The 23,185-nt window shown below is 40.5% G+C and overlaps 2 protein-coding genes across 2 annotated transcripts in view; both read right to left on the minus strand.

Moving 5' to 3' along the window:
- LOC119918099 (transmembrane protease serine 9-like) overlaps window positions 1-8,016 on the minus strand; it is a 59,382-nt gene extending 51,366 nt beyond the window's left edge. Inside the window, exons 1-4 of the mRNA XM_038738636.1 lie at window positions 7,615-8,016; window positions 6,825-7,090; window positions 1,682-1,824; window positions 1,292-1,559 (exon numbers count right to left, since the gene is read on the minus strand). Coding sequence (XP_038594564.1) covers window positions 1,292-1,559; window positions 1,682-1,824; window positions 6,825-7,090; window positions 7,615-7,802 — 865 coding nt within the window. The 5' untranslated portion in view covers window positions 7,803-8,016. The remainder of the gene's footprint in view (window positions 1-1,291; window positions 1,560-1,681; window positions 1,825-6,824; window positions 7,091-7,614) is intronic.
- Window positions 8,017-17,014: 8,998 nt separating this feature from the next.
- LOC119918107 overlaps window positions 17,015-23,185 on the minus strand; it is a 29,017-nt gene continuing 22,846 nt past the window's right edge. Inside the window, exons 11-15 of the mRNA XM_038738649.1 lie at window positions 20,097-20,117; window positions 19,360-19,522; window positions 18,561-18,826; window positions 17,780-17,922; window positions 17,015-17,627 (exon numbers count right to left, since the gene is read on the minus strand). Coding sequence (XP_038594577.1) covers window positions 17,364-17,627; window positions 17,780-17,922; window positions 18,561-18,826; window positions 19,360-19,522; window positions 20,097-20,117 — 857 coding nt within the window. The 3' untranslated portion in view covers window positions 17,015-17,363. The remainder of the gene's footprint in view (window positions 17,628-17,779; window positions 17,923-18,560; window positions 18,827-19,359; window positions 19,523-20,096; window positions 20,118-23,185) is intronic.

Raw genomic sequence — 23,185 nt, forward strand, 5'->3', positions numbered from 1 at the left:
GTTTTGTGACTTGTAGATGTTGTGGTAGGTGATCTGTGTTCTCAAATAGGAGGCGAAATCGCTTGTTGTATACAGTAGGCTACAGTGCGTGTTTTACACTTTGATAGGGATTGTGTAGTAACATAGTTATGTGTATCAGATATAGTCTCTGTATGCATATGTTCATGTTTTGGATACTGATATATATTCTTATTCTGTTATGTTTCAGTTTCCTGAATACATGTATTAAGTTGTGATATATCACAGCTGGTCCCACTGCGGCAGGTGTCCCTTATTTTTCTGTATTGAAGCAGTCGATCCAAACCCACGATTGGTCAGTCACACCCACCAATAGAAACTCTAATCTTGACCATTTTTGACTTTGTTACGTCCCAAGGTCTAGGGGTGTCCTGGATGTAACATAAATGTGTGGCCTCCCACTCTTCCCATTCCCAAACAAGGCCAGCACACAACAAATACAATTTAGCAGTTTTTATTATACATCGGAGATGAGCAGTGCCCAAAACAACAACCAAAACACTAAGAAAACCTAAATCTTTCCTAAACCCAAAACCAAAAGGTAAAGAAAAGACAAAGCTCTAAAACTAGGCTTCTAAGTCCAAAAACAGGAGAAAACGGTGCAAACAAAAAAAAGGGCTTCTCACTCCTACTCACTGCTAGTAGCTGACACAATATAGCTACGACAAAGGAACTTGCTTCATAGCAACAAAAATGGCAAAGCCAACAAAACCAGGTTGTCATAAGACAATCAGAAGGACTACGATAAACTACTTACAATCTAAGTTGAATATAGTCACAACCGTTCACTATGTACAATAAACACAGACATAACACACAGTCCTCAGGCAGGTTGGGAATGGCAGAGAGAGGGGCAGAGTTCCTGTCAGTAGGGCTTAAGATGGCTGCTGTCATCCAGGTGCCCAATCAGGAGGCTCCAATCAGCTCAACCGGACCAATCCAGTGTGTCCACCTGTTCTCCAGTACCTGCATACACTCACACTCTAATGGAGGAGAACAGCTGACAGTGCCAGGAGAGATAAACTAACAACAAAATATGACCCCAGGGTCATAACACCTTGCAAAACTTTTTCACTTGCAATCAAAGAGGACAGATTAGCAATAAACCTGTTTTTTTGCAGTGAGAAATATGCATTAAAAAGACAGAAAAACACATTCATAGAGGAGCAGATTATGCTGTTTGCTTAAGGTAAATGAATCTCACAAGGCTAAAAATATGAGACAGAGATTTTGACTCTATCATGGTGCTTTAATTATCATCATTAAACTTTCTATGATAGGACAGAGATGTAGAAGTCAACAAGTAAGATGGACAGCAGCAGAGGAACCGAGAGGGAAACCAGGTGAGCAGTTCCAAAGAGGACAAAGCCCGGCTGGTTGGTGGTGATCTGGCTGTTGATCCAGGACTGATACTCGGACAATCGGGTGAAGACTTGTGGGAAATTAGATGCGGCACAGCCTTTTCGTGTTGTAAAACTCACCACTCCAGCCTGGACCCAGACAGAGCCGATTTTAGTCACCAACGGGCCGCCTGAATCCCCCTGCAGACGTCACACAGATCGGTTATTCTTCTGCTCTCAGAGGGAAATACTGTCATTTTTATTCATCAGAGACAGATCTATAGATTGGTGCAGATTTAAACATGTTTTGCAGATAGACTCACGTCACAGGTGCCATTTCCTCCCTGGGTCACACCAGCACAGATCATGTTGTTTGTGATTATACCACCGTAGGTAGCGTTACAATCACTGTTGGACACGATGGGAAGACTCACCTCCTGCAGCCTCTTTGGGGAAGGAAGTGAAACTGAAAAAGAAAAGGAGATATTAATGTAGAGTCTGTACTTTCTCTTTTTGTCAACAGTGTGTGTCTCACAGCCTGATTTTGTTGTGGTCCAGCAGTACTTCGTCCTCTGTGTTAAGGTTTGTCAAGCTAAGACACAAGACAAAGGGATTTGGTCCCACATCCACCGTCCTACTGCCCCAAATACTCACTAGAGCACCACATGTGGATTCATCCATCACTGGCTATAGTGCAAAAACGTTTATTTAATAGAAACTACAGCGAGCAGCTGTTTTAGGTAATGACTGAACCTTTTTAAACATTAATAGCAATAGACACCACCCTCTTCAACCAAGACATACAGCAAATTTCACTTCTCACACAGTTCGCATCAGTTAATGGCTCTGTTGACCACTATAATTCCAGCCTCTACAATATTCTTGATTTACATGCACCAATCAAAACGAAAACAGTTACTTTTTCCAGGTCAGCCCCTTGGTACACAACAGAGCTCCGGAGGATGAAAACGGCTGGCCGTGCCCTGGAACGGAAATTCACCTCCAGTGGCCTACATGTACATCAACAGGCCTACCGTGAACACCAAAAATCATACTGCAAAGCACTCACCACAGCCAGGTCTCAATACTTCTCTCAAAAAATCTCAAAGTGCTCTGGAAATTCAAAACAGCTGTTTGCATCAATAAATTCTCTTCTCAAACCTCCCATATATGCACATTTTGACACCAGTACAGACCAGTGCAATAGGTTCATGGATTTTTTCACCAACAAGGTAGCTTCAATCCGATCCAACCTTTCTGCCACAGTTTCACCCTCCTCCAAAATTAGTCCCACAAACCCATTAAAGACATTTTCTCTTTTCTCAGGCATTTCTCAGACAGAGGTGGAGAGGATCATAAGGTGCATGAAATCCTCCACATGCTCACTGGACCCTCTCCCCACATCATTATTAAAATCCAACATTACAGCCATCAGTCCATTGATCACAGCAATCCTCAACCAGTCACTCAAATCCGGTCAGGTTCCTCCAGCTCTCAAAACTGCAGTTATCCGTCCCCATCTGAAAAAGCCGTCACTTGACCCCGACATCCTGGCTCATTACAGACCCATTTCAAACCTGCCGTTTTTGTCCAAAGTCCTGGAAAAAGTTGTTGCAGCCCAACTCCACAATCACCTTCACATCCATAACATATATGAAAAATTTCAGTCCGGTTTTCGAGCAGCACACAGCACGGAGACAGCCCTGGTCCGCGTCACAAATGACTTACTTATGACTGCAGACCAGGGCTTACCATCTCTCCTCCTCCTACTGGACCTGTCGGCCGCCTTTGACACTGTGGATCACAACATCCTGCTTCACCGTCTCCAGTCTATGGTAGGACTTTCTGGGACCACACTAGGCTGGTTCCAGTCTTATCTCACAGCCAGGACGGAGTATGTGGCTCTAGGACAGTCCCAATCATCACCCCACACAGTCAGCTGTGGAGTGCCACAAGGGTCCGTCCTTGGTCCAACCCTTTTTACCATCTACTTACTACCCCTCGGTCACATCATCCATAAACACAAAGTTTCATTCCATTGTTACGCAGATGATACACAACTATACATAAAAATGGACTCCACACTCCCCTCAGCTCTGCCATCTGCACTTCAGGTTTGCCAGGAGGAGATAAGGGCATGGATGGCTGACAACTTTCTTCAACTAAATAGCAGCAAAACCGAAGCCATCCTGATCGGTACCCCACATCAAACCCAGTCCTTCTCCCTCAGCAGTATATCCATTTTTGGTCATCACATTCCCCTGTCTACCTCTGTTACAAACCTTGGAGTCAGACTTGACTCAAATCTCACATTCGACACTCACATCCGTCACCTCTGTAAGGTCTCCTTCCTCCACCTCAAAAACATCGCCAAACTCCGCCCCTCCCTCTCACAACTAGATGCTGAGAAGTTGATCCATGCCTTTATCTCCTCCAGGTTGGACTACTGTAATGCCCTCCTCGTCGGGATCCCTGGCAGGAGACTGCAAAAGCTCCAGCATATTCAGAACTGCGCTGCCCGGGTCCTGACGAGGAGGCGCAAATATGACCATATCACTCCAGTCCTGAAATCCCTCCACTGGCTGCCCATTCAATACAGAATTCAATATAAAATCTGTCTCCTTACCCACCAGTGCATACATGGAACTGCCACTGCCTACCTCAGTGAACTCCTCACCCCACTCACCACCTTAAGAAACCTCCGCTCCTCCACCTCTACCCACTGCCTGCACCAACCAAGGACTAAACTCTCCACCATGGGGGAATGCCCTCCCAGAGCCCCTAAGGGCCCCACAAACTCTGGAGGTTTTTAAGAAGGGCCTAAAGACTTTTCTATTTCAAAAGGCCTTTTAACAGTCATGGTTTTAAATCTTTTGTTACGGTGTTTTATTGCGATTGTTATTTTCTGGAACTGTTTTTAACCCCTTGTTGCTGTAGCACTTTGAGATTTCCCTGAAATGTAAAGTGCATTATAAATAAAATTTATTATTAAACTGTATGTCTGTGAAGATTTACGTCTTCAGAAGGAATGAATAGGCTCGGAGCTGAGAGCAACAGACAGGAAGTCAGACAGTGTTGAGAGACGGACTGACATGTTGCTGGTTTGAGTCTTTTCATGGGATATCTTGACAGTAAGAAAAATACAAAACATCAAACACCTTTTCCTTTAAACATTATATTATAAAATGACCCTTACAATGTTAAGCCCTGACTAACTGCATACGGGGCAGGACAATCGATTTTTGCCCCAAAAATTCAAGTGTGTCTGATCCTAGTATTTTGTCACCTTATTCTAGGGTGACCAGACGTCCCCGTATTCCGGGGACAGTCCCCGGATTTGGTGGCCTTCCCCCGTCTGGAGCTCCGTTTTTACCTGTGTGCTAATCATAGACTGTATGAGGTATTAACAGACCTGAAATCAGTTTTACTTGGCCAGAAAGACTGGATAGCAGAGCATACAGGTGTCGTGATGAAAAGCGAGTCTGCAGTTTTTTGATTGCCGTCCGCGGGAGCACGCGCTGCTTGTTAATTCTGTATAATCCAGTCTTTTGACATGTACAGCTGCTTTTATCTGGATCAAACTAACAGAACGTGCAAATAAACATAACTTTATGTCCGTGGTATAGTCTTTGTGATACTTTAACAGTAGGCATGGCATTTAACCTACATGATCATAGACAAAGCCTGTTCTTTCCAAATGAATAACATTATGTGTTTGGTAGGCCTATGTCTAATATCATTGTTTATAGTTGGAAAACGAAATGAAGCCTATAATTACCATGACTTAATGCTTAGTTATATATAAAATATGGTCAATACAAACCACGTAACGCAGTATTCCACTTGCCAGAAAGTGACTTATTGACTGAAAGGTAGATTCTGCTTCAAAATTACTTGATTTCATTCAGAAGAGTTATTTTGATAGATTATAAGACCGAAATTGTCCCCCTTTTTTTATTTCATATATAAAAACATTATATTTTTTAATAACATACTGACCACCAACCAAAATGTCCCCGGTTTTCATTTCTGAAATCTGGTCACCTTACCCTTTGCATGCCACACACCTCAGTGAACCTAGGAGGCTCAGCTAGATCATCATACCAAACACACATCAAACACAAAGCATCTAAATACATACATAAATGTCAACAACATAAATCACTCTGTGATCATTGTACATGGCTGCAGTTATTGCCATCCAGATATTTCTCATCTCATCCCACACCGCAGTCCGACCTCTCTAAAGAAAGCTCAGCTCCAGCTCTGATCAGCTCATATCACAGTATCATCATAGTAACTCATATCACTCAAATAACAAAACTCACAGAGTTATGGCTGGATAACAATAACACATACATATACAGTTACAACCACTGACTTAACTTTTGCCGTTTTCGCTGTTTTCAATCCAAAAACAGATGTTTTGTGTGTGTGAAAATATCGCCCGGGCCACCATCTTGGCATTGCACAATCCCTGAGCGGTTAGGTTTTGTTTCCCTCGTCAAAATGTGTTGCTTTGGAACAGATGGTCTTTGTCACCATCTATAGGCTGACCCATAGGAGCTACACAAACAATATACTAAACGATTCGTCTGCTCAATACGAAGACAATGAGCCCATTTCCAGCCCAGAAGGATGTTCTGTTCTCAAGTTCTATGCCTGTAAAGCAGGGGAGTGCTTTTGGTCACAGCAATATTGATCAATATTGACTGCTTATATGAATATGTCAATGTTTTGGAAGCTATATGTTATTTGGAACATGGTTGGAGAAAATAGTGTTTTGAAAAAAACTCCCAATAAAAGTGAACAGATAAACAGTAAATATGGCCAAAACATGGACATTCGCCTGGTATATTTTTGAAAAATTGTGTAATAACTGTTGTATATTAGTTTCTTTATATCAAATGTACAGTTACAGATGTATTAGAAGATATTCTGTTGCATTATAATGAGTTGGATGATGGTTTTGATGGTGATGAAAATAAATTTTCCTTAATTGCATCTCCATTTACTCTTTAATAGCAAAATTAAATTGGTGACATTTTAGTACCAAAAGAGGCTTTTTTAGGTTTTACTTGGGCTTTTTAATGACGTCATCTTGATGTCCATCTCCTCTGTACTTGTTCTGGTTTATACACAGTCCCCTCCAAAGTATTGGAACAGTAAGGCAAATTTTAAGTTGTCCTAAGTTGTTTAACACATCTACATGTGAATACCAGGAAATAAAAGCTGAAATTCTGAACTCTTGCTACTCATCTTTTGATCTTTGACCCAAATGTCTTCAGTGAAAAACAAAGGAATTTTCCTTACCGTTCAAAGACTTTCGGAGGGGACTGTAAATGTGTGGTGTCTTTTGGTGTTTTCGTTTGCAAAACACAACAATAAAAACTAAATTCATCCATACAATCATTCACAATTAACAAAACATTTAAAAATGATTGTCAAATGAATTTAAATCCTCACTGTTAGTTTCGATGTTCCCCCATCCGGAGACCCAGCAGGTCGTCCCAGCATTAAAGATGCTGCCGTTCGCCGCCAGACACACAGGTCTGATGTAGTTGGTGAAGTTAACAGGTGAGGACAGCTGCAGCAAGGCTATGTCGTTATTGAGCGTGGGTTGATTAAAGTTCGGATGCTTGATGATCTGGGACACAGTCCGGGACATCCCGTTTGCATTCGACAACTTTAGGGCATCAAGACCGAAGTTAACGGTGAGATCAGGGAGGGTACTGAGAAGCAGAAAAGACAACATGTTTAAATATGTGATGGACACTGGTGCTGTCTGTGTGTGAATTTTAGAATAAACTATCCCTAAAAAAGTGATAAGTGATGTTGGTGACGTATACTGTGCAAGATGAGATCACAAGAATTCATCAAGCGGTTTCATACAAAACGAAATGTTACTGTTTTACAACAAACTGCTATAAAGTAAATAAGGTCACATTGGTGTGGAAGGGGGGGGGCTTAGGTTCTCTATAATAGCAGCAGGAATGTCAGTGTCTTTAATTTTCTTATTGTGCTTATTTTGGTTGTTATGCTCAAACTTTGCTGCACAAAGAAATATCTCTTGTGGACCAAATGACCTGAAACAGCTGTAATGGTGTCTGACTGTTATTACTAACAACATAAAGAAAAACATGATGAGTGGTTTTAATGTGGTTTACTGCTAAACCCTCATTTAATTTTCTCTTTATTGCTATACAAGCTCACTGTGATTGTACAGGTGAAGTCATGTGACAGGATCAGAGCTCACCTGTTGAAACAGTGAGCAGCAGTCAGGACCCACTGTTTGTTGATCAGGGAGCCTCCACAGAAATGAAATCCGTTGCTCTGCAGACTGGCCTGCCAGGGCCACGACCCGGGAGGAGCATCCGCCCCTCCTACGATCCTGCTGTTGTGCGGTGCAGCGCCACAAACTGGAGGGAGACAGTCAGAGTTCATGTATATTCATGTTTTTGGGTCCAGTTTGTTCACAGTATTGTTTCTCTCTGGGTGCCATCATCTGTGTGGATTTGTTTAATCCAGCATGAGCTCGGCTCTAAAGATGATCCTGTCAGTCTGTCTGTCCAGCTCTTTGGTCTGGATGTCTCAACAACTATGGGATGGATTGTCATGAAAAGTGTTTCAGCCCTTCATGTTCCCCTCAGGATGAACTCTAATAACTGTGGTGATCCTCTGACTTTCCATCTATCCATCAGGTGTGCAACACTTTGGTTCATGTCTAAATATTTGCAGAATTAAAGACATTTCCATCAGCCTCAGCTGTACTCTTTTTTCTAATGTTAGCATGCTAACACTCTAAACTAAATTGGTGAACCATGCACAAACATCAGCATGTTAGCATTGTTATTGTGAGCATGCTGACATTAGCATGTTTCTCAAAGCACCTCTGTTCCTTGCAAACATTTGATGGGTATCAGTGTGCAGGAGGGACACCGTCAAACTTCTTATTTTGGCCTAATGAGATTTCAGACAAGAAATCACAAAGAATAATTTGTGCGCTGCAGCTTTTGGACAAATAAACACCCGTAGTCAGACAACTATGCCGTTTACTCTGTTTTTGTTAAATTAGCTTTTACTTTAGTTTTTGGGATTGCAACATGATTTATCTTCACTATCTTCACTCAAGCTTCTCGGCAGCAGCTCCTGAGCACATCCGGTTCCTTTCGATCCGAAATCCATTCAGAAAACAAACATTTTAGAAGTTGTTGTCCTGCTGTCCTGCTGACAGACCTGGTAAAGCATGAATTCACATGTTTAACAAATCGGCATCATTTTGTAGTTATTTCAGCATCAGTTTCACTCATTTATTGCTATTTAATCCCAGCTAAATATTTACTTTGTGTTGATAAAGCTGTAGTAATTGCGGGTTCTGTTTATTCACTTAGTGTGTGTGTGAACCATGGATTATATTTTAGGGGGGCTGAAGCTACCCTAACATTGTCCTAAGACCACCCAAATAATAATGAGAAAAATAATTGTTAGATCAAATTTTTTTTACAGTGCAGACATTACTCAACAAAGAGAAGCAAGAATATTGATAAATACTATAGAATAATACAAATATAATTTGTATTTATTGGCCTAAAAAATCCTTCTGGTTGTTTCCTCTGCTTCACAATTTACATCCATTCTGTGGTCAGGCACTAGGACCCTGAGGTAGGCTGTGTTTTATTACACACAGAGAGACACACAAACAACACACACACACAGACACAGATATGGTGAAGGAAGATTGATTCAGGGTAGTGAGTGATACAGAATGAAACTGCAAGTTGTTGTTAGTGACTGTTACTTGCTCAACTTGTTGTAGCTATGTTAACCTGAGGTAAAGGAGAGGGGATATTTAGTTGGCTATGAAAATCTAGTGTTGATAGTGTGAACGTCATTAATATTACCGTTCTCTAGTAAAAAGCAATTTCAAAACAATATGAGTCCCCATAGAATGTTGTAGTTAGTGAAAACTAAATGTCATAGTGTCACTGTTAATGCTGTTCAGTTCATTGACCAGATCGATACTGAAGTAAAATAGAATAAAATAAAAGGGATAAAATAAAGTCAAATAAGATCGGGAAAGGCTCTCCTATAAAAGTATGTTTTAAGAAGGGACTTAAAAGAGTTCACTGACTCAGCCGACCTGATTTCCTCGGGCAGGCTGTTCCAGAGCCTCGGGGCCCTGACAGCAAACGCTCTGTCCCCTTTAGTTTTCAGTCGAGACTCTGGAACAGACAGCAGACCTCTGCCCGAGGATCTCAAGGTACGTGCTGGTGCGTATGGGACTAAAAGGTCAGAAATATAACAAGGCGAGAGGCCATGAAGAGCTTTAAAAGTGGCCAGACTTCTTGAGATCAGAACAGAAAACTGATCCAGACCCGAAGAAGATGATCAAGGTGAGAAACGTGTAGGTTTCCATTGCTGCCATGTATTTTTATCAGTTTTGGTGTTCGTGCTTTCTACTTCCAGCCTTTCAAAGTTTTCAATGGTTGTGCACAAGGGACATTGAACTGAACTAATTTAAAACTAACCTTCATCTGGGTGATCACATGGATATGTGAATATTTTATCTGTTAACTGGTTGCATATTTCAGATTTATCACATAACTCATGAGGCAGAGAAAGCTGCTGTTCTCAAACATTGTCCACTAAATCAAAAGTATTTTTGAAAAACAAGAATAGGCTACAGTACTCAAAGAAAAGGTCCCAACAAACAAAGGAAGAATCTCCATTTTCAGTGATCTCACAACAACAAACACTTAATATTAAAAAAGAGGCGCTGGTGTTTATCGACCAGGGAGCTGGAAGATGTGGACAGGATGGCATATTCATTTTGCAGAGAGAATTGTAGATGCACTGACTACGCCTTACTGTACAGATTGTTGACTTTCAGACGCGGTTTAGCTTCAACTGTGCGAGAACCTGACAAAATTTGTCAGAAATGTCAGAAATTCATTCGACCACCTGACGGCCGTTCGGGAGAAGTTGATCGCTCCTCCCTTCCCCCTGTATACCGCTCAGAAAACGATGCCTGGTGAAGCGATAATTCGGCTACTCGTGTGGCTCTAAAAAGTTAAGGCCAGCGAGCTACAACCGACTGCAGAGGCGAGATATAAAAACACGCTGTCAAGTGGACGCCCTCTACCTGTGAGAGCTTACTGTGCGCTGAGATCTCTCAGCATTTGCAAAGAAAAAGGACTCGAGATCAGGCAAAAGATGATTCCAACTTTGTTCGCGGAGAAAAGCAACTGCGGCGCCGGACTCGACGCCTGAAGCCACCTTGCTCCTGCGAGGTATTGATGTCATGTGACATGGTGACATTTTGCAGAGCCGGCGAAAGTCAGACACGATTTCTAACCAGCATGCCTTATTTTACGACCAGCAGGCATCAAAAATTATCTTTCTTGTATTATTATAAGTTGATACTTTTTCTCCACCATAGCTCATAATAATTCATGCAGCTGCAGCTCTTGGTGTGCAGCTCTGTGAGCGTCTCCCAGCAGTCAGCCTTGGTAGTGGCTGCAGTATTACAGCAGGTCAGTCACTGTGAGCTGGTCCCAAACACTCAACAATCTTTTTATGGTCACATAATTGTTTAATCAGCTAATATATATCCTGTAGTTGTTTTAATATCTGTAGTCACAGATCACCTCCAGTAGTATCAGCAGCAGCAGCAGCAGCAGCATCCATAGCAACCCCTCAACAGCAACTGTTCCCTGTAAGTTATGTCAGCCCACAGTGTTTTAAAGCTAGTTTTAAAGCATCTGTATATGTGTGTCGGCTGAAAACTAAAGGGGACCGAGTGTTTGCAGTCGGGGCCCCGAGGTTCTGGAACACCTGAGGGTTTTTACGACATGTGTGTTTTATTTTCTGACCTTGTGAAAGTTACTTTGAAACATGGATTTTGAAAAGTGCTCAATAAATAAAGACAAAGATTTAAAGAAGCTTGTTAGCATGTTAGCATGTTGCTGGAAGCCATGGTTCGAATCACAGGGGGGATTAGAGGGGACCCCCTAATTTAAACTTCGACCCCCCCAAAACAGGCCTTTTCCTAACATTGACGTTAGTTGAACGTCACATCACTCGCAGCAGCAGCTGATCCAGTCCATCATACGCTGGTGGAGATTAATGCACTTAACTTTCCTACCTTCTGAGTTTTGTAATTAGCATTTCATTTATATTCATTTCATATTTCATTACCACTATATCATTTCATATTTTATGTAATTTTTAGCCAACACTGGTGCCTCGGCATGAGCAGTGAGATTGAGAATTAATTATTGTTGATACACATTTTGACATCAATAGAGATTATTATTTCATTTTAAGTTGGCTACTTTGTGATTCTTTCTGCAATCAGGATGATATTTGTTTTCACTCTGGAATTCAGACGTTTTACCTGCACAGGTAAGTGTTAAATCCCAGGTGTGTTATTTAAAATGTATTCAGTTTTATTTATACAGAGCCAATTTATAACAAAAGGCATCTCATTGCACTTTTTATATGGAGCAGGTCTAGACACTACTGTTCAATATTATTTACAGAGACCCTAAAATTCCCCAACAGAGTGTGACAACTGCTTTATGGAATCAGATTACATTTCATTCACAGTCATGAGCAAGAGAAAAGGAGGTTTTACTAAACAAAAAGTTGAAACTTGAAATGATTACAATTAGGAATTAGAGATGATAATGCAGACTGTATTTTCTGATAGTGTCTTTGGTCCTGGTTCTACACTGTGTGGCCTGTTTTGAGCGGTCATGATGGTCATGATGGTCTGCTGTTGGGGTCTGACTTTCTGGCAGTTTTACTGTAGAATAGTGACCTCTGACTAGATAGTTGTTGTTTGGTATGGGACACCCATCAACTGGTGCAGTGAATTTGATTTATCATCATCTACAGACACACATTAGTTTAAATAAGCAAGGATATTGAAAGCATTTTAAGATTTTAGTTTACTGGACCGCTCCTGCGCTGTACTCCCCCCCCCCCCCCCTGCTGGAAGCACAACAGGAGCTGAAAATTCAGTTTTTGGAGGTTTTGGACAGGAAGCTGGATGAGAAGTCAGAGGATCACCAAAGTTACTAGGACATGAATGTCTGAACACACTTCATCACAACGTAAGCAACTTCTGTGGAGAGACAGAATTTCACTCTAATGGAGGTTCAAAAGTGTAACTAAAAGCTGCTTTTCAAACCTGGACTGGATTAATGTCGAGGGTTTAATGTCTGTTTTGAACTCAGAAGACCCTATGAACAAAATGAGAATATAACTCACCATCTAACTGCGTTGCTTCCTGTAGGAAAGACAAATAACAATACATTTAGTCACTTACAGGAAACTGTCTGCGTGTTTGATGACCATTAATCTCTTAATGAAACTAAAATGGTTTGATAGGCATATTAAGACAAAACCGACCGGTTTCTCCTGTGTTCCTGAGACACTTTAGTCATCAACTTTAATTCACTTTGTTATGTTTTATTTATTTAAGTAAACTCAGTAAATTGTTTTACCACACATTTTTCACACAGATGCATTTCTTGGTTTATTAATCTAATAAATCTGTGAATCAGTCACCCGTCAACACACAGAGTCAGACTGCCAGGGTTAGTATATTCAAATATTTCTGCATGTTGCTGCTGGATTGTCCTCAGGCTTACTTTACCTCACCTGTGTGAACAGAAGGCGTGTCCAGAGAAGAAAACCAGGTAAAAACATGCATGAAAATATATGAAGTGTCTGAACTGGCGACAAGTAGATAATTACACAGAAACACAAGAATCAATCTCTTCTGTCTAGATTGTTTTTCATTATGAACACAACAAACAGGTGACAATATTTAAAAGCACTCACCTGTAACTGCTAAGACCACGAGCACAACGCCACAAACCAACAGTTTGACCTCCATGATGCGACTCTACCAACTGCGTCTTATGATCAGTGGAGGAGTTTATTAACGGAGGAGTTTATCAGTGTATAAACCGCCTTGAAACGGCCCCACACGCCCTTCTTTGCCAGCAAATCCAATGAAACACTTTCTTTGGCCCGAGGGTTGCACTGCTGCTGCCATGCCTACTTTTCTGAGTCAGAATCACTTTTTATTGGCCAGGTACACAGAGCCTACAAGGAGTTTGACTCTGGGTTTACATCACTCTGTGTACAAAGTACAGGATACATGCACATACACACAATAAGAATTAAGATAATAACATTTCTTTGGCAGACCACTGCGTCTACTTGCCCGTTTTTTTGTGCTTCTTCAAATGAGCTTGGACTGCAACCTGTGCACCTCATGCACACAACATAGACTGAGCATACGCAGGGAAGGGACTCTGCATGAGATAATAACAAATCACAATCAGTCACCTTCAACCAGCAGACTGGTCTTTGTTTCCCGTGTGAAACAAAAAGTCAGCATTTAATGTTTTTATTTAAGTAACGTAGGTTACGTAAATTGTGTAAGTTATGCAAGTAACATTACTTAACTTACGAGCTAACGGACGTTATTTTAACCCGAAACATTATCGTTTTCTAATGCGTGTGTGCATTCCTGATTGCTAGCAGTCGATATTGACTAGCAGCTATGTAATAATAATAATAATAATAATAATCCTTATTTGTAGAGCACTTTTCAAAAACAAGTTACAAAGTGCTTTAACAAGTGTAAAGAATTATACAAAAAAAAAAAAAAAAAAAAAGATAAGAGCATGAAAATTTTATATAAAATTAGTAAAATAGAATAAAATAAAAGGGATAAAATAAAGTCAAATAAGATCGGGAAAGGCTCTCCTATAAAAGTATGTTTTAAGAAGGGACTTAAAAGAGTTCACTGACTCAGCGACCTGATTTCCTCGGGCAGGCTGTTCCAGAGCCTCGGGGCCCTGACAGCAAACGCTCTGTCCCCTTTTGTTTTCAGTCGAGACTCTGGAACAGACAACAGACCTCTGCCCGAGGATCTCAAGGTACGTGCTGGTGCGTATGGGACTAAAAGGTCCGAAATATAACAAGGCGAGAGGCCATGAAGAGCTTTAAAAGTGATCAATAGAATTTTAAAGTCAATTCTAAAACATACTGGGAGCCAGTGTAATGAAGCTAAAATAGGAGTAATGTACAGCGTGCTAACCTCTGCAACCCAGCTGTATTCTTAATATAGCTCTCCTTATTAGCTAGGCTCTGTACATGCTTGCTATTAACTTATTTGAAGGTGGGTCTCAGAAATTGACAGCCTTGTGTTGGACAGATTTGTGCAGCGGTGTTCATGATACTACCGTTAACCGTTCAACTTCGGACTGATTCAGAAATCTTCTCTGCGCCGAAAAGCCGGCAACAACGCTTCCTCCAGCGTATGGTTATATTTTGATTGAGACTGTGCGTGAAGAGGAGGGGCTATTTACAGACGGGTCAGTGTGTTTGTGAGAGAGGGAGGGAGCGAGCCAGAGAACGTGCCGAGCGAATATATGCGCTGCACACAGCTCTACAGTCAGACATGATGCATCCATTTTAAATAGTAAAAACAACAATCATTATGTGGCAGCCAGCACTGATACGTCGCGAAATATTTTCAACTCAGAAAGGGGTCAGACTGCCAGAAAGGTTAAGAACCCTGATTTAAAGCATTGTCGATAAACCAGTCGTGTTATCAGTGTAGCATTACTTGATTTGCATTCTAATCCCACATATCAAAACAAAGCTCAGTGTTTCCGCCGCACTTGTCCTTTTTAAAACTTGAAGCTCTACATGTACAGTGGTGGTTGAACTTTTATTTCTCAGTACAACTCATTAATCAGCAGCCTTTAACATTTTTTGTATAAAGGCAACGATCCGCCTACACGCTTTTACAAGTCCAAAACAACCCGAGGTTTCTTGTCCTGATCTTGTCTTCTTCCTGTCTGTGAGGTATGGTATGTGTTGCTGCACTGTGTGTACTGTATGTTTATTTTGTGTCAAGGAGGTGACTTCTGTTTCGACTGTACTCTAGCCCTCCTTCATCTGTACATATGTGATAAGATCTGTCAGTTTCTGCTGGTTTCCAATAGCCATGCTCCTGATATAGGAGATAGTCTGGGCTTGTGGTGAAGTGAGTAAAATCCCAATTGCTGGCAAAGGTTTCTAATTCTCTGCATTTGTACTCAGGGCGATTATCTAATATAACAGTCTCTGGTGTTCCATGTCCCATGTTTGTGTATCACAGCAGCAGCTGTTGTGGTGTGCACCTTGTCAACGTCAAAGTATCTGCTGTAACCATTGTAATTATGTAATGTTCCATGTGAATAGGTCGGGAGTGACGTTTGTCATGGGCTACATTTTTGTGGATTTGTGGTGAGATTAGCCTACTACCATATCAGCAGAGCAATAACGCAGGGTAGCTTACTGCACAGCAGAGGGACAGGTACATTTTAATAAAATATTATTAACTTCATTCTCATTAGATTGCAGATTTTATTCTCGTAATATTATTACTTTTGTCTTAAAATATTAATCTGCAGTTGTCAGAACACAGATATGTGGGAGAGATTGGTAATGTGCAGAAAGTTTTAAACATGAACAGAAAACCTGCTGAAACACAGGAGCTCTTAAAGTCCAGGAGTTTAGAACTTAATTAAAATGAACCCCCAGACTCAATTAATATTATCAGTGTTAATTATTATTAGTAATAATAATGTATTGATACATTATACATAATTAAAACAGATGAAAACATGAAAGATTTCTGGGCTGGGCAAAGCCCCCAATGTTTCAGGAGCCTGGAAACGCCCCTGCCTCGAGGTAAAACTAGTAAATATTATAAAAAGTAAAATGTTAGTATAATATTAATATATTTACAGGTTACACTTATAGTCTGCCTGCCTGTCATTCATTAAATTATTGTGCAAGAAAAAAGCTCTACATGGTAGTTGGTCTCTGATTTGTTAATGCTAAGTACTAACATGTCATAATTATAACCACTCGTGCAGAACAACGAGTTCAACATTTCTTGGTGTCTGACAGAGTGGATGTGGAATTGCTTGTTTAATTTCTGGTTCATTGCCTGTGTTTTCCACTGGATGTTTGGATTTAATCTTGCTTTCTTCTGGACTGCCTCTGTTTTCACTCAGTGTGTAATATTAACTGTTAGTTTGCTTTCCATGTAGAGTGAACATGCTGTCTGTGTGTTGTTTATACGCTCTGATAATGTTAATCCAACACATCTTTGTAGTAGCGTTCATGTTGATTCCACATTTAAACTTAAGAGCACACGAACACACTCAAGTCGGACTTCACAGCACGGGAAATGGGACCATCCGAGGAGCATGTGAATGCACCGTGAGCCGCTGGTTGCAATTCACAACGCTCACCACTAGATGCCACTAAAATTTAACTGAAACTTTAATAAAACTTCACTCAACTGAATTTACCTTGTAGTGTCTGCATCTAAGCCCAAAGCTTGTTAGACTTACATTTATTCATTTAGCTGATGCTTTTATCTAAAGCGACTTACAATTGCTATACATGTCAGAGGTCACACGCCTCTGGAGCAACTAGGGGTTAAGTGTCTTGCTCAGGGACACGTTGGTGTCTCGTGTGTTTGCCACCCCGTTAACTGCGTTCAGCTAACTAGCTGAACGTGACCGTACCTTTACATCTTAATCATAGTTCACATAACAGAAGAGTCCATTAAATACTGTTGAAGACTTTTTATTTAGCCATTAGCCATGATGTTTAAATGTGCTACATGCCTTGCTTGATAACTACTAAATTCTAGGATGATGTTTAAGTTGTTTATTGATAAATGATAACTTTAAAGATTACTGAACTTTAGGGTGCAGTGTTCTTGCTCAGCCTCTTTTCTGCAAAATTTCTTCAACACAAGAATAACTGGAAACAGGCGGAAATATCTGACTCCAGGAGAAGACTATTTTTGCTTATTTTAAGTAAATGAATCTCAAAAGGTTAAACAATATGCGACCACAAGACAGAGAGACAGAGATTTTGACTCTAACCTGGTGAATTAAATCATCTCTAAACTTTCTATGAAAGAACAGACAAGTAGACGTCAACAGGTACGATGGACAGCAGCAGAGGAACAGAGAAGGAAACCAGGTGAGCGGTTCCAAAGAGGACGAAGCCCGGCTGGTTGGTGGTGATCTGGCTTTTGATCCAGGACTGATATTGAGACACTCGGGTGAAGCCTTGTGGGACATTAGGCAGGGCACAGCCTTTTTCAAAACTCACCACTCCAGCCTGGACCCAGACAGAGCCGCTATTTTTCACCAACGGGCCGCCTGAATCCCCCTGCAGAAATCAGACCTGGCCGGTTATATACATACACTTCTGCTCTCAGAGGGAAATACTGTCCTTTTTATTCACCTTAGATAGATGTAGTAGTGCAGATTTAAACATGTGTGTTATAAGTTGATTGAGGAGTGTTTTGCAGACAGACTCACCTGGCAGGAGCCATTTCCTCCCTGGGTCACACCGGCACAGATCATGTTGTTTGTGATTTTACCACCGTAGGCAGCGTTACAATCACTGTTGGAGACGATGGGAAGACTCACCTCCTGCAGCCTCTTTGGGGAAGGAAGTGAAACTGAAAAAGAGAAGGAGATATTTACGTTGGGTTTCTATTTTGTCTTTGTGTCAACAGTGTGTGTCTCACAGCCTGATATTGTTGTGGTCCAGCAGTCCTTCATTCTTGTCCTCTGGGGTTGACAGCTTGACAAACCTTACCACAAATACTCTCTAGAGCACCACATGTGGATTCATCCACCACTGAAAATAGTGCAACAACAAATGCACCATTTCCTCCTGTTTGTTTGATAGAAACTACAGCGAGCAGCTGTTTTAGGAAATTACTGAACCTTTAAAAATAAATATCTATATATCTGTGAAGATTTACGTCTTCAGGAGGAACAAGGTCAGCCTTGTTGACCTGGGGCAGTCCAAAATCAGATGATCCATTACTGCAGTAAAAGCACATCAGTGTTAGCATCAAAGTATCAGAAGTGGTTTTGAATTTTTTGAGGTTTTATTTGGGCCTCTAATGACGTCATATTGTTGTCCATCTCCTCTGAAGTGGTTCTGGTTTATAGAAATAATTTGGTGTAGTTTGCAAAACACAACAATAAAATATAACAAATGAAACAATAAAAATGGAATTAGTTCATGCAATCATTCACTAATAACAAAACATTTAAAAATGATTGTCGAATAAATTTAAATTCTCACTGTTAGCCTCGATGGCTCCCCATCCGGTGACCCAGCAGGTTGTCCCGGCGTTAAAGACACTGCCGTCCACCGCCAGACACACGGGTCTGATGTAGTCGGTGAAGTTAACAGGTGAATACAGCTGCAGCAAGGCTATGTCGTTATCGTTCGTGGTGGTGTTATAATTGGGATGTTTGATGATCTGGGACACATTCCGGGACATCCAGTTTGTATTTGACAGGTTTAGGGCGTCAAGACCGAAGTTAACGGTGAGATTGAGTCTGGCGCTGAGAAGCAGAAAAGACAACATGTTTAAATATGTGACAGATACTGGTGCTGACTGTGTGTGAATTTTAGAATAAACTGTCTTTAAATAAGTGATGTTGGTGACGTATACTGTGCAAGATGAGAGATGTAGTTCATCGAGCGGTTTCACACAAAACTAAATGTTATGCGTCTAAAATAAATAGATAAAAAAAACTGTTGACTACCATAGGTTACATATTTTTCTGAAACAAGGTCACATGGTGCTGAAAGGGAGGGACTTTTTATAGACTCTTTATAGCAGCAGTGTCTTCACTTGTCTTACTGTGATTATTTAAGTTTCTATGCAGCCTTGCTGCAAAAAGAAATTCCTTTTGTGGAATAATAAAGATCTGAATTGAAACAGCTGTAATGGTGTCTGACTGTCACTAACAGCAGAAAGAAAAAATGGTTTTAATGTGGTTTACTGCGGCACCCTCATTACATTTTCTCTTTGTTGCTATACAAGCTCACTGTGATTGTACAGGTGAAGTCATGTGACAGGATCAGAGCTCACCTGCTGACACAGCTAGCAGCAGTCAGGATCCACTGGTTGTTGATCAGGGAGCCTCCACAGAAATGAGATCCGTTGCTCTGCAGACTGGCCTGCCAGGGCCACGACCCTGCAGGAGCATTCGCCCCTCCTGCAATCCTGGTGTTGAGAGGTGCAGTGCCACAAACTGGAGAGAAAAAAATTCATGTAAATGTTGCATAGGTATAATTTGCATTCAGGGCCCCGAGGCTCTGGAATTACTTTTATTGTATTTTACCTGTATTTTAATTCCTTAAAATGTATTTTCTTGTTTTTATCTGTTACTTCTTGTTTTATCTTAAAACCTGTTTATTTTCTGCTCTTGTAAAGACACTTTGTAACATGGACTTTAAAACAGGCTCAATAAATAAAAATTATTGTTATTAAAAAGATAAAATGCTGACACCTGCTCTACATTTAGCATGTTAGCATGCTGCTGGAAGCACAGCAAGAGCTGATGTAAGATTCAGAGGTTTTCTGTTGAAGTTCCGGACAGGAAGCTGGATGAAAAGTCAGAGGATCACCAAAGTTTCTAGGACTCATCCTGAGGGGAACATGAAGGTCTGAACCACACTTCATCACAATTTAACCAACTTCTGCGGAGAGGCAGTATTCGACTCTCAGGGAGCTTCATATGTGCGACTAACAAACCTGGACTGTTTTAAACTCAGAAGAAAAAAATAAATGTAATGACTAAATAAACATATGAGGATATAACTCACCATCTGACTGCGAGTTGCTTCCTATAGAAGAGAGAAATAACAATACATTTAGTCACTTACAGGAAATTGTCTGCTTGTTTGATGTCCGTTGATGATCTCTACATGAAACTAAAATGGTTTTGACAGCCATTTATACAGGTGCATCTCACAAAATTAGAATATTGTGAGTATAAGTTTATTTTTTTTGATAATTTAATTCAAAAACGTGGAATTTGATGCCCCCGGTACCGTCAAAACCTTTTTTCTTGTTTTGCCGTTTTCGCCTTTTTAAGTCCAAAGATCAGCTGATTTGTTGCTCCAAGTATCGGCGAGCGCCATCTTGATTATTGAACAATGCCTGGGAGCTGTGCCTGTTTTTCCTCGCCATTTTCTGCAGATTAAGAGAAGTGCAGCTTTGGAACACACAGGTTTATTTTCGCTATTTAGTGGCAAATGAAAGGTCTGCTCAAGCCGGATCGATTAATGCCCCCCCCCCCATCACTGTGGGACGTTCCATTCTCAAGTTACAGGCCTATAAAGCATTTTGCTTTTGGTGACAAGAAAGTTGATGAATATTCACTGTTTTATCAATATTTCAATGTTATGTTATTTGGAACATGGTTGTATGGACATAAAAGGTGTTTTAAAGATAACTCCCAATAAAAGTCAACATTTAAACAGTAAATATTGCCAAAATATGGACATTCGCCTGGTATATTTTGAAAATAATGTATGATATCTGTTGCATTTTAGTTTATTTTCATCAATTTTAAAGTTACAATTGCATTCCAGGTGTATTAAAACATATTCAGATGTATTATGATCTATCTTATGATGGTTTTGATGGCTTATTGCAATAAAATATACCTTTTTTACCAGGCGAGGATGAAAAATATCCTATTTTTTCTATATTGCATCTCCATTTAGTCTGTAATGGTAAAATAAACATGTTAATTTACAATGGATTTCTATTCCTTAGATTCTGACCTTTCAAAAGAGACCAGAATTATGCATCTGGCCAAACGGTTGAGGAGTTATTCCTGATTAATGTTGGGTTTGTTATTTTAGGCATTTTTCATGGAAATAGGGGCAAATAGCTGGCAGTCCCCAACAGATTCATTACACATAAAGTGAAATATTTCAGGCCTTTTTTGTTTTAATCTCGATGACTATGCCTTACAGCTCAGAGAAAAGTCCATATGTCAAAATATCCAGTCAACTTTCCATGAATATTCTCTGATCCAGCGCTCTGTGAACAGCCAGCCCTTTCAGCAGTGACCTTCTGATGCTTACCCTCTTTGTAGAGGGCGTCAATGACAGGACAACTCTCAAGTCAGAGGTCATCCCTGTGATTGTGGTTGTATGAACTGAACCAGACCGAGAGAGTAAAGGCTCTTCTCAGGTTGACATTTCTGTATTTTAAATTCCTTATTATAATATTCTAATATTTTGAGAGACTAGATTTTTGATTTCCATGATATATGGTATAATCATCAAGATTGAAACAAAAAGGGCCTGAAATATTTCACTTTATATGTAATGAATCTAAAATATAGGAAACTTTCACTTTTTGATTAGATTACGGCAAAAAATGAACTTTTTCACAATATTCTAATTTTCTGAGATGCACCTGTACATTTCTGAGAACAAAACCAACTAGTTTGTCCTGCATTCCTGAGAAACTTGAGTCATTTTCAACTTTTATTCACTGTAGCCGTGTTTCCATCAACATTTTTTAATGCGCGTTTTAAAGCGTCGCATCAGAAAAGGTCGATGGAAACGGCAAAATTCGGAAAAAAATCCTTTATTTCGCAAAAAAGTTTTTACGCTCGCGGTTGAGGTGGTTTTTGCCTTTGTCGAAAATAAGTACATGCGCTAAATGGGAGATGTAAACATTTTTTCCGAATAAGTTTTAATGTAGCGAACTTGTAACTCACGTCTGATCAGCTGTTTCTGCTGTCGGCGTCTTGCCCGGTTGTGCAGAGTTCTGCACGCCTGCCGAGAATTTCACGCACCTCGCGGCTGGTAACGCTCATTTGTGCTGAGAAAAGAGGTGGATGCAGATCTGGGCAGGCAGCCTTCACCATCTGTTCTGCCGAATTATGCATTCACCGCTTAAAGATCCTTCTCAGATACTTTATTCTGCACACGGATCAAACCGTATCACCGCATATTTTTGCTGAATCTCTTGCCTGGTTTATTCGCTCCAAACCAGCTGATGGAAACTGGTGACTGGAAACTGATGGTCTTTTTTTTTTCTTTTTTGCAACATTGCAAAAGTACGCTTAAAATCTGCATGACAATTAGATGGAAACATGGCTTGTTACTGAGTAACGTGTTACTGTAATAACATTACTTTTCCCAGTAACGTGTAGTGTAGTGTTACTTTCAAAACAGTAATATTATTACAGTTACTAATCCAGTAAGGCTGCGCTACTGCTTTACTGAACGCACCATGCTTGACATGAATGTGCGACGGCTCAGCAGCTCAGCGGCATCGATCGTATGTTGTTCAGGTCAGCTGTTAGCCAAAAAGCTAAAAGCAGAATCCAGAATGAGGGAGAGAGGCGTTCTTTCCACAGCTGTAAGTAGCTACTGCCATTATTGTGTCACAGTCTAAGATGCAAAGAACATTGTCGTTCATTGTAAACTCTGTGCAACCAGCAAAAAGCTTTCAACCGCCAACGATTCGACATCTGATTTATTGAAACATCTGCTGAAGCAGCACAGCAACGTGAAACTTACAGAAATTCTGCTGCTCCCTGATAAAAGATACGTGATGCTGATACCTGTTCAGAAAACTGGACTCTGATGGTAACTTGTTTTAACCAGCTAGATAAAAGGTAACGCCCTGGCAGTGACAAATAGCTTTGATTTTATATCTGATTTGATTACATTAATGTTTAAGTTGAGCTTTACAAGAAATATTTTATTGCTGCTGTGTAAAGGGAATACTGCTGGTAAAAAGCACCTTATTTGTTTAGTGTTTGCGAACCACGTAATTGCACTTTTGTGTATATAGCAGTACATTTAAATTAAAAGGGCGCAATACACTACTTTAGAATTCATTATTCAGTTTTGTGCACAACAATGCAATTAATCGTGATTTT

The sequence above is a fragment of the Micropterus salmoides genome, unplaced genomic scaffold (genome assembly GCF_014851395.1).
Source record: "Micropterus salmoides isolate LMB-PRFRI ecotype aquatic unplaced genomic scaffold, ASM1485139v1 Ms_hic_scaffold_10, whole genome shotgun sequence".
Lineage (NCBI taxonomy): Eukaryota > Metazoa > Chordata > Actinopteri > Centrarchiformes > Centrarchidae > Micropterus > Micropterus salmoides.